At 33.8% G+C, this 12459-nt stretch overlaps 1 protein-coding gene across 50 annotated transcripts in view; it reads left to right on the top strand.

Moving 5' to 3' along the window:
* Window positions 1-12459, top strand: part of LOC106663839 (Down syndrome cell adhesion molecule-like protein Dscam2) — a 125649-nt gene that overhangs the window by 76673 nt on the left and 36517 nt on the right. For 13 of the 50 annotated variants that reach the window (XM_014388959.2, XM_014388944.2, XM_014388946.2 and 10 more), the window contains exons 5-6: window positions 1281-1457; window positions 3392-3541. In XM_014388959.2, coding sequence (XP_014244445.1) covers window positions 1281-1457; window positions 3392-3541 — 327 coding nt within the window. Of the gene's footprint in view, window positions 1-310; window positions 479-1280; window positions 1458-1919; window positions 2085-3391; window positions 3542-4499; window positions 4624-5042; window positions 5167-5418; window positions 5543-5632; window positions 5757-5953; window positions 6078-6484; window positions 6609-6664; window positions 6789-7474; window positions 7599-12459 lie in introns of all 50 variants that reach the window. The other 37 variants (XM_024226831.1, XM_014388986.2, XM_024226827.1 and 34 more) reach the window with 15 other exon arrangements.

Below are 12459 nucleotides of genomic sequence, written 5' to 3'. Positions count from 1 at the left end.
ACGTCATTTACTGAATGGTTTATTATTTCAGTTGTTAATCAGCTATATGAAACTGAAATTTTAAACGAGTATGTTATCCGAGGAAATACAGCCGTTCTAAAATGTAGCATTCCTTCCTTCGTCGCTGATTTCGTGTACGTCGAGGCCTGGATCGACGAAACAGGATCGGTTTATTTACCGAAAGTGGGAAGATCGGACGATTATGGTAAAATGTCGAGGGTTTACTTAATTAATCAACACCTCACTCCGTCCGTCCCAATCAAAAATTTCCTTCTATCTTCAGGAGTTTTATTTCTTTTCTTTTGAACAGTTGTTAATCAGGAGTACACGACCGAGGCCGAAAACGAATACGTGATCCGTGGAAATAGCGCTGTGATGAAATGTAAAATTCCGAGTTTTGTCGCCGATTTCGTCCAAGTAGTTTCTTGGGTGTCCTCTGACTGCTCTGAACTTTCCCAGAGGTCTACAACCGATTACGGTAATCATTACATTGAATGGTGTCAGTTTTCAACCAGCCAAATCCTTCTCCATTCTGATTGGCCATGATATCCTTTGATGAAGCTGTCTTTGGTTTTAGATCTAGACGTTTGTTTATTCGATTTTAAATTTATTTCTGTTCAAAACTATTTATATTGCAGTTGTAATGCAACCGTATGAAGCGGAAGCCGATAATGAATACGTCATTCGAGGTAACAGCGTCGTTATGAAATGCGAAATTCCAAGTTTTGTGGCGGATTTTGTGTCAGTAATAAACTGGATTGACAGTACCGGTGTAACGTACTTCCCGAACGATAACTACGGTACACTGATTTTAAAATAATCGAAACATACCGGCCGAACTCACACTGTTGATTGTTTTATCTTGCTCCTCCACTATTTAAATAGTAAAATTTGTTTTAATTTTTAAAGAATGGTTGCGTTTCATTTTTGTATTGGATTTTAGTTGTTGACCAATTCTACCAGTCGAGGGTAAACGACGAGTTTGTTCTTAGAGGAAACTCAGCCGTATTGAAATGCATTCTGCCAAGTTTCGTAGCTGATTTCGTTCAGGTTATCGGTTGGCTCAACGATAAAGGAGACGAATTCTTGACCTCAAATTCTCCAGATAAGAGACACTATGGTAAAGTCGACAAATACAATTTTGACCCATCATAACTCAACTTCCCTCAGAGAATTGTGGCCAATGATATTGTATCCGGTTCTAAATTATTATTTTGGGTTTCTTTGTATAAAGAACATAATTTGAAGTAGAGATTTAAGTATCGCATGTTTTTTAACAGTCGTGGATCAACTTTACGATACTAGAGTGATAGACGAATATGTACTAAGAGGAAACGCTGCAGTGCTTAAATGTCTCATTCCGAGTTTCGTGGCGGACTTCGTTCAAGTTTTAGACTGGCGTACAGACGACGGCACGTCTTTAGTCTCTCCAGTTTCCAGAGATAGCAAAGGCTATGGTAACCGGACCGATCAAAATATAATTCATGGACCTCAACTCGCCGATTCCGTTAACCCGTCCAAGTTTTGACATTCCCATTAAACCGATGGTGCTAGTCATCATTCATTACGTTATCCTGGATGTTTTTTCAGTTGTAAATCAGTACTACGAGGCCCAAGTGTACGACGTATTCGTTATTAAAGGAAACGCAGCCGTCTTCAAATGTAATCTTCCTTCATTCGTGTCGGACCATTTGGAAATAGTGTCGTGGCAGGACACGCAAGGAAACACTTACATGCCTACCAACAATTATGGTAAATTATGTCGGAATTGGCTGTTGACCGGTACCGGTAAAGCCCTTAGGCCTTCCTCCCCATTTAAAGCCCGGTTCGGAATTTGAACATGTCATCATTTGTTGTTATCTTCTTTTTTTTAAAGTCAGTTGTTGTAAGTTGAACTCCTCCATGGCATATTTTTGCAGTTGTTACACAGCGGTACGACGTTAACGTCATGGACGAACATGTTTTAAGCGGGAATTCCGCCGTCTTCAAATGTCACATACCCAGTTTTGTCGCTGACTTTGTGAATGTCGCTTCTTGGGTTCAAGACGGAGAAACCGAATTTTTTCCTGACATCCATCATTACGGTACAAACAATCAATTCAACTTTTAAAGATTGATGCATTAAATTTTTATTCGGTTTTAAGTGTGGAGGTAGCATTGGCCAGTTCCTCCCTTTGACACTCCTCAACCAGAAACACTTACCTATCCCTATTCCTTTGTGTGAGTGAGGTCATAGTTATAAGTATTAGTTATAGAATAATCATCAATAAAATTTGTTCAGTTATATCAAACGGCAGCGTAATTTTTTTGTTAAGGAAAAATTCTGTCATTTTGACATTCACTTTTGACAGCTTGATCAAAATTTATTACTTTCCGGTCCGCCGATTCTCGCCTGTCGTGGGTCCAGGCTCACAGCGAGAACAGGCGGACAGATAAATTTTAATCATACTAATATCATAGTAATTTATCGACTTTTATACTTTTATCATACCAGCTAACTGAAATCTATTGTTTCGTTTATAATAACAATTAATCGCTTTTAGAATTTTATTGATGATTAAAATAGATTAGTGTTAAGGTCGGATAATTTCTTGGAAAACATCAACATCAACCAAGCTATAGAACATTTTTAATTATTTTAGTTTTTCTAAAGCATTAAGTTATGAGATTTTTGAAAGAAAAAAGTAACTATAGTATGGTGTTTATTTAAACCAATTAATTTGTTAATTTATGGCTGAGCATTTTTGGGCTCATTTGCCAGCCCCCCTTTCATTAGATATTCATAATCAGATTTTCAATTTATCTTTTCATATATTTTATTATTGTAATAAGGTCTAATGAGGGGGCTGGCAGCTGAGCATCGATGTGCATAGTGAGAATTAGAAGCAAATTAATTGGTTGAAGAAGTTCAGTAAAACACTTAACTACATATATTCAATAAAACAACAAAGGAAAACAAAGAGAATGAAAATAGTAATTATATTGCTTTAAAAATTTGAAATTTTTTTATAATTCCATATAGTTTTAATTTTTCCAAGAATTATCCTGTAAATTAGTTTACTTCAACCATTTTTATTTGCCAAGTTCATACAAATAATAATAATACTAACTTATATTAGTTTTAAATTAATTATCTAAAATTAAACTTAAACTATCTTTATTAGAAAAAGAAAAGAAATAATGGCACTTTTAAAATTCAAAATATCGATATTAAATTAATTTTTCTTTTAATTTAATTTTAATAGTAGTAAACTATGTTGTTAAATTTATAAGTAATTTATTTTTCTTTGAACAAAATTACTTTTCTTATAATAAATAAACGATAGGGTAATTTTAATGAAATATAATCAAAAATCCCGTATTGACGATTTTTTTTCAAATTGATTTTTAGACGGAAAATATTTAGTGTTGCCTTCTGGTGAGTTGCACATTAAAGATGTTGGCCCTGAGGATGGTCACAAGTCTTATCAATGCCGAACAAAGCACAGGCTAACTGGAGAAACTAGATTAAGTGCAACAAAAGGGAGGCTTGTTATAACTGGTAAGTTGAAAAAATCATTTTACAATTTGCATTTCATTGCTAGTCAAAAGAATTTCCACGGCCAAAAGCGTTAAGAGCTTTCAGTGTGTTCAGTTGCTTGATTAGATTCCACATAATATTTTTAAGATTTGCCAAAAGAGTCAAGATAAGTGTAACCAATCTGAGGGGGAAGATTTTTCTTCTTTGGTCGTATTGATTTATTTTTAATATATAATTTGTGTCAGTTTGAATTAAAGAGATAATTTTACTCTAAAATATATTCAGTTGAATTCGAATCATTTAATTAAATTTTATTTTCAACTTAAAATAAAGCAGCGGTGATACTAAACCTGAAATACATCCTGGTCGTTTTTTTGCCTAGCCGCCTCCTTGCTTCTGTGTTCAAAATTTTACTCTCTTTTAATAAATAAAATCATACACTTATTTTAACTCGTTATTTTATAAATTATGGTAATTAAGTTAAACAATTCAAAATTTTTAAAATTTTGTCAAAATTTAATTACCTTGGAAAATCTTTTGCACTAGTTATAAATAATTTGTCAATATCACTTCATTATTCCATCTTAAATTTATTGTCATTAATAGCAAAACTGTTAAATAAAAACTGTCAAAAACACAAACAAGTTTAAAAAGCAAGATCATTTCAGTTATAGGTAACAAAATAAAAATTTGCAATTTACCTTATGAAATTAAACAGTTTTGCTATTAATATGGAAGCCTGAATGTTGGGATAGGGTACCCCTGCTGCCGGATAATTTGAATTTTTACTATTTCTAACAATCAATCAAAGCCCTCAGCTACTGTTTTAAAAATAACAAAACTTACTTATTTAATTTTGCATATCATAGAGGTAAGTCTTTATCGTTATGATTTATTTAATGCACATAAGTAGTACCAAGGCAAAATAAGCCTATTGGCTTAACTTTACCCCGATAATTTTTTATTATTTTATTTAAAGAGCCAGTTGGAAGTACATCCCCAAAGTTCACATCAGCAGATAATAGCCGTGGATTTTCAACCAAGCTTTCATTATCTGTTAGCTTTCATTGCTTAGCTCAAGGTTTCCCTGTTCCGAGTTTTAGGTAAAATTCTCAGCACATCCATTTTTTTAAACTATGATTCTCTCAATCTTTATAATTAAACAATATAAAAACAATTGGGTATTTATCCCTTAATTGGTACTAAAAAAACTGGGGATGTTGTTAAGATCCAGTTGGGACAACCGGGCCACGTTTCGCTTCTAAAGATAGCAGACATGACTTCAGTGGTTTGAAAGACCAAGCAATTACATTTATGTGTCCAGCACAAGGATCCCCGCCACCTCAGCACAGGTAAAAGCAAAGCTAAAATTCAAGCATACATTGAACAATTACACAAACTGCCACTTTTGAACTGCCGAAAAATCACAATTTTTTACCACCTTTACTCCAAAGAGGCCTATTTCATAAATAAGTTTATCTGAAAGTGATATCAATCTATTTACACAATTTTGTGTATTCAGAGCCAGTTGGAACATCCAGTCCTCAATTTTCTATGATTGATAAGAGCCGAACTTTTATTCTAAGAAAGGGAAATGCACTGACGTTGCAATGTCCGGCTCAGGCGTTCCCGGTTCCCAGTTTCAGGTATTGACCTATCTGTATTACTTAATTTTAATTTTTTTTTTGAAAACAAATAGAACCTGTTGGGGGAACTCGGCCAAAATTTTCAAGTGTCCTGACCTCACTTTCGTTCTCAGTAACTCATCATATGAGTTTCTCATTGCAATGTCCTGCACAAGCTTTTCCTGTTCCGAATTTTAGGTAAGAAATTGATCTGGCTGCAGGGTGCCATTCCCTGGCAGTTAATCTTAGTATTAAAACACTTTATTCAATTAGAACCCGTGGGGAGTACAGGACCCAAATTTCCAAGTGTTGTTACACTTCAAGCATTCTCAGTGATTAATGGGCAAATGTTCTCTTTGCAATGCCCTGCACAAGCTTATCCAGTACCAAATTTTAGGTAAGAATATCCTAATATATAGGGTCATCCGTGCTGCAGGGTACTTTCTGTCTTCGAGTATTATATGTAATTTATTCGTATTTTAATTAGAACCTGTTGGTGGGACACGGCCAAAGTTCCAAAGCGGACATCGGAGTTTAACTTTTGATGGAATTAAAGACTCCAGTTTAACCCTATTTTGTCCAGCACAGGCTTATCCGGTACCAACCTTCAGGTACAGTTGTAAAACAATAAAGTAGAACATAACCTGGTAACAGAGGTACCCTTCAGTTGTGATTTTCATTTCATATTTTATACATTTTTTCACCCCTACATTTTTTAAAATAATGTTTTATACAACTGACAATGGACCTTACCACCTATAGTAAAAAAAGGTTAGTATAAATGAAATTTTTTCTACCTTTCTGTTAGAACCAGTGAGTAGTGCAGGCCCAAGAGTTATGTCAACTGCCAAATTTGATGTCCTCAATAAAGCTTTGGGTGCTTTTATTTCTCTACTATGCCAAGCACAGGGACACCCTGTTCCAAACTTTAGGTGTGTATTTGAAAGGACATTACCACTATAAATTCAATTTAATTTACAAAAATTCAGATCCTGTTGGTGCAAAACCTCCTATGTTCTCTACTGATTTGCAAAGTTCCACATTCCAACGGAGGTCTGGACAAATGATTGATATTCATTGTCAAGCCCAGGGATACCCTACTCCATCTTTTCGGTATGTCATTGTAAACAATTCTATTTTGTTGTCTTTTTTATATGAATTAGAGCCAGTTGGGAGTAAAAGACCATCATTTTCAATTGACACGAGCATATTGTCTTTTAAGAAGAAAAATAAACATAGTCTTTCATTGTTGTGCCTTGCACAAGGGTACCCTGTGCCTTCGTACAGGTAAAGTGAATTCAATTTGCATTGAGTATAAATTATTACAATTTGTCTAAAGATCCTGTCGGAAGTAAAGCCCCTGCGTTGAGTATGGATCTTAGGAGAATTTGGATTGAAAAGCGACAAAGTACTGGCTTTAGTTTACCTTGTTATGCTCAGGGTTATCCGCTACCGACATTCAGGTAATAATGATATTTATGCCTGGAGTGCTAACACTATTTTATCTTTGCTGGAATAGAACCAGTAGGAACTAAATCTCCAAAATTTTCATCAGAAGCGAGGCTTATATGGTTCAACAAAGTTGCAAAAACTAATTTTGCGCTACTATGTGAAGCTCAAGCATTTCCAGTACCAAGGTTTAAGTAAGTTTTTGTTAAAACAGTTAAATTTATATGGTGAAAAGTAGGTATCAGAAAGGAAATAAGAAACATTCTGTTCTAAAAATTGATTAATCCAACAATTCTTATTGTCTAAAAATTTATGAATTTCTAAATCTTTCTATGCCACATCATTAGATATTTTGTTGGATTTTGTTTTTAATAAATTATTCATTTTGTTTGTTCCCCTAGAAGTCAAATAGGGTCGGTTTGATACTTGGTTGTTATAGATACCAAGATATAATAATGGTAGCAGCCATGAGGTACTCTTCCATAACATTTGGCATATTGTCTCAACCCTGTCTGATTGGTTTTGATGTACTGTAGAACCTGTCGGGACCAAAGGGCCAAAATTCTCAACCGAAGCAAGTCTTGTCTGGTTTAAAAAAATAGCTGAAAATAGTTTTGCCCTTTTGTGTGAAGCACAAGCATATCCTGTCCCATCATTCAGGTAATATAAAAACTGTTGCTGATAAAACCTACAATTGTCGGATTTGTGTAGATCCAGTTGGCACAAAATCACCCAATTTGCCTTTAAAAGAGAGAAAGATTTGGACTGAATCTAAACCCGGGAGTGATCTCTGTTTAATTTGTCAAGCTCAAGGATTCCCAGTACCAGCATTCAGGTCATTATTTAATTCAGTTGTGATTGTTTGTTTTCTATTTGGTAGATCCCGTTGGCTCTAAAGCACCCAATATTCCTATTAAAGAAAAATTGGTTTTGGCTGAAACTTCCTACAGTAATGCATATAGCTTAATTTGTCAGGGCCAAGGATTCCCTGTACCTAAGTTCAGGTATGTTTTTCTAATGTTTACTACCGTGTTATCAGGAAGCAGTGTTACTTTACCCTACATTCTGGTATAAAAACTGTGTAGTTTTCAATATTACATAATACTTTTTTTGCTTCATAAGATCCTGTGGGTACTAAGGCTCCAAATATACCAGTATGGCTTCAAAAAATTTGGACTGTCTATAAGAACAATGATGATTTTTCTCTACAATGTCTTGCACAAGGGTTCCCTGTTCCAAAATTTAGGTAGTTTAGTATTTTTGTTCTCTTTTACTAAAACTTAGTTTTTTTTTAATTATAAATAGAACCACTCGGGTCTAAGCCACCCAAAGTACCAAAATTGCGGATGAATGAAATTGATGGTTTGTTAGCAACAAGTATAAATTTGTTGTGTGAAGCACAAGGATATCCTCAACTATTATTCAGGTATTCTTTCATTATAAAAAATAGCTCAAGGGTTCCCTCTTCCAAAATTCATATATGACTATTGCTTCCAAACGGGTTTTGGAATTCAATTGGCAATTATCTGTGTTCACATTAATTCTCTAGGTTTTTCTTTTTTTTCTAATAGAGCCTCTCGGATCAAAACCACCCAAAGTGCCAAAGCACATGATGAATATATTAGATGGTGTAGTAGGTAACAGCATAAATTTATTATGTGAAGCTCAAGGATTTCCTCTCTTAGCATTCAGGTACATTTCTTCCACTTTGTTCATAAAATAGAATTTAAAAAATTGCGCACAAGGGTCCCCTATCCTACAGTTAAAATCAAATACTTCAACATTATTAATTTATTTAAAATAGATCCCCTTGGATCAAAATCTCCAATGGTACCAAAGGATACAATGAACATATTGAAGCGTGTTGTGAGCACTAGTGTAAACCTACTTTGTGAAGCCCAAGGATTCCCATTACTTTCTTTCAGGTATACAATTTAATCCTACAGCATTTTGTCATTCTCATAAGCTAAAATCATTAATAAGAAAATCATAGAGTAAGTTGTTTTTACTTTTATTGAGAATATAGGCTTGAGTAGTGTCTGGTGATTTTATGCCCAATTTACAATGGAATCCTAGAGGGTGATACTCTATTGTGTTTAATTGATTATTATTTTAAGTTTTGTATGGTGTTTTGATTTATTTTAAATAAAGAAAAATGTCATACCATTATAGAGCTTTGGGGGTAAGAGGGAACTCAAATTTGCTGTAAAGGGCAGAAGGGTTACCTTTTCCTGAATTTTTTTGGCATATGGGGTCAATATTTAATTTGGATATTGTTTTTTGTTTATTCTAAACAGATCCTCTTGGATCTAAGGCTCCAATGGTACCAAGGGAGACTATAAATGTGCTAAAACCTGTATCAGGGGCTAATATAAATTTGTTATGCGATGCACAAGGATTCCCGCTTCCTTCATTCAGGTTTGATAATGTTTCATTCTTTTTTCAATAAGATTGATAAACTTTTAAAACAATTTAATCACAGTTTTAAAAAATCGATTGAAATATTTAGAACCGTTGGGATTCAAACCACCCAGAATTTCCAAAGGGCGGTTGAATGCTGTCGATATAATTTCGGATAAGAGCACTAATCTTCTCTGTGAAGCACAAGGATTTCCCCTTCTTTCATTCAGGTATCTTTCTAGTTTGTTTGCTTTGTTAATTATTCAGTAACAGATGAGAAGAAACTAAACATTTTATTTGTTTCATTCTCAATGTTAATAAAAAGAAGAAAATTTCATTAAAATAAATGTTTTATGTCGATGAACTGTATAGTTTGATCTTATGATTAGGCTTAATGTTATTAAAAAATAATTTTCTAATTGTGCTTAATATTTTGGCCATGGTATCCTGTCCCATTATTAGTACTGGCTTCTTTTCTTCCATCAATATTTAATAATTTTGTGCATTTAATGCTTCAGATTCACTTGGTTTTAAGGCTCCGAAAGTGTTGCAAAATGATAGGATTAACTGGGTTGATGGGAGAAAGATGAATGACATTAATTTACACTGTATAGCTCAGGGTTACCCAATCCCGTTTTTCAGGTACATTTTAAATGCATATTTACATAGAAATTACTTCTCTCAGAACCTGCAGGTAGTAAGTCGCCAAAGTTTTCTACCAACCTCAAGCTTACGTCTTTTGAAGTTATGTCACATGTAGAGGCCGTATCATTATTTTGTATGGCCCAGGGTTACCCAGTACCAACATATAGGTAAAAATAGCATTACAACACATTATTGTCTTAGAGTAAGGGATGCATTGTATAGTAGTTATAAACTATTTAATAATTCTGGAACTATAGATCCTGTAGGTACAAAGGCACCAAGTATTCCTTTTAAAGATACTAAAATTTGGCAAATTTCAAAGTCTGGTGCCAATTTTAACCTTCAGTGTGCTGCACAAGGCTTTCCAGTCCCAGCATTTAGGTAATTTTTAGTTTTATTTTGAATCATGGTTTTGTTATGGAAATTTGTAAGTTCACTTTGTTCTGAACTCTTCATTTCATAGTTTTAATAGATTTCTGGTATCCTCACTATTATTCTTAGTGTAAAAAATGTGCAAAAATTTTAAGCTGTGTGAATTTGAAAACACAGTTCAGAGATAAATTCAGATGTTCTTCAGATACTGCAAGATTTGTAGTAAGTCTTTGGAGCCATAGGACCCGGGGCATCTTTAGTCTATGATTTTGCAAATTTCAACTGAAGCCTTCACAATTTTTTAAATTACTTTTCAAGAGCCAGTTGGGGCCAAAGCTCCAACTTTGTCTTCAAATGTCAAATGGAGCGGTGTAGAAGGCAAAGCAGGTCATGGTTATGCTTTCTTTTGTCAAGCACAGGGATCTCCTCCACCAAAATTCAAGTAATGATTATTTAGACTTAGCTTGTTGATTTTTCTGTCAAGATATTTTTGTGGCTATAAACAATCCAGTTATTGTTTTTTTTTAATGAGGTAATTGGGTACCCAATTCTAATTGTCTTTAAATATTAAAAAAAATCCTGGATCACCATCTTTTAAACACAAGTAAGTTTTTATATTATATTTTTTTAGTCGCATAATAGCACACCTCTGTTAATATTTTGATATTGGTAAGTAAACTTACATAGTGGATTGAACAAGATGTACTGAATCACTCTGGTTTCAATGTTAGTCAAATTTGGTTTTATTACAACTTATGGGCCATTTATTGTAGATCCTGTCGGTGCTAAACCTCCAACTTTCTCTACAGAAGATTTAAGTAGGACCATATCGAGAAGAACCAAACAACACTTTTCACTTTTGTGCCTTGCTCAGGGATATCCTGTACCAACATTTAGGTTGGTTACTACCCTAAAAAAAATATTAATTGTGGTTTTCTGAGTGGCTTATTGTTTTGGAGTGGCTTGTCATAAAATGGATAAGGGCGGTTTGAGAGATTTTTTTTAAATGGGGAACTGTGCATTTAATTATTGAGTTACAGATTTTGTGGATGAAGGTTCATTTTATTAAGCTTAAACAAAATTATGCTGGAAATTTTTGCTTAACAATTGATTATGTGGAAATATTTGTATGGATTTTTTTATATTGTATGGAGTGAAATAATGAAATTAAGGACAACTGACAGTCACATAAAGCATGTTTGCTGAGGGTTTTTTTGCCAAGGGATGTCGCACAATTATAAAATAAAAACAACACAATGCACCTGTTTGTCTATTGATTGCTTAAAATGGGGGAAAATTTTTAAAAATTTGATTTTTATATATTCAAGATAGATAACGTCTGATGATACAGATTGAGTTTGTCATGATTTATTCTTTATTATAAGCTTAATGCTAATCTCAAAAGAAGAAATTTCTTATAGAAATACATGCTTCTTATCTTTAGACCCAGTTGGAGGAAAATCGCCATCCCTCAATAAAGATGAAAAGACAAAAACAATAGATCGTATGAACAAGGAGGCTTTGTCATTAGTTTGTGAGTTACAAGGGTTCCCTATTCCTACATTCAGGTAGGTTGGTGCTTTGGCAGTGTGTCTAGATTTTATTTTAACATATGTTACTGTTTATGCTTCGGCTATATTGAAAATTTCCATATAATGAGTTCAGGGTTGTTAACATAATTTCTCTGCCTTCTCAGACCCAGTCGGTGGTAAATCACCATCAGTCAATCAAGACGAAAAAACAAAAATTATAGCTAGAGTCCAAAAAGAGTCTTTATCTTTAGTCTGCGAATTACAAGGTTACCCTATACCTACATTCAGGTAGGGAAATATACAAAAAATTATATTTTCATTTGATTTAAAACAATATTTTTAAATACCAAATGAATTTTATGATATTTTAAACAAAAATACAGATCCAATGGGGAGTAAGCCTCCAGTGATTAGTGATGAGTTTAAGTGGAGGACAATGATCAAAAGAGATAAACAAATGATATCAATGTTTTGCCAAGTGCAGGCTTACCCAATCCCACAATTTAGGTATGATTTAAAATTTAAAGTTTGAAATGTTTGTGTTTAAAATGCCATTAGAACCGATGGGTGTAAAAGCCCCTATGATTGGAGGTGAAGGTAGCATAATTTTACGAAATGCCGCATCAAGTTTTGCAATGCTTTGTCAGGGACAAGGATATCCCATTCCAACATTCAGGTAAATTTAATTGATGAACAAGGGGAACTTATTTTAACAATTTTCAATAGATCCGATTGGTAGTAAAAGTCCTACAGTGGGTGAAGATTTCAATGGAATCATAATAACTAAACGACTTCACCAATCCTTTACCCTTTTTTGTTCTGCACAAGGTTACCCTCTTCCAAAGTGGATGTACGTACCTTCGTTAAATTTTTAATTTTATTATGTATTTTTATTGAATATAAAAAGACAACCTAT

Source organism: Cimex lectularius, unplaced genomic scaffold (genome assembly GCF_000648675.2).
Source record: "Cimex lectularius strain Harlan isolate CLEC.00 unplaced genomic scaffold, Clec_2.1 scaffold7, whole genome shotgun sequence".
Classification (NCBI taxonomy): Eukaryota; Metazoa; Arthropoda; class Insecta; order Hemiptera; family Cimicidae; genus Cimex; species Cimex lectularius.
This window is presented reverse-complemented; position numbering and strand designations above follow the sequence as displayed.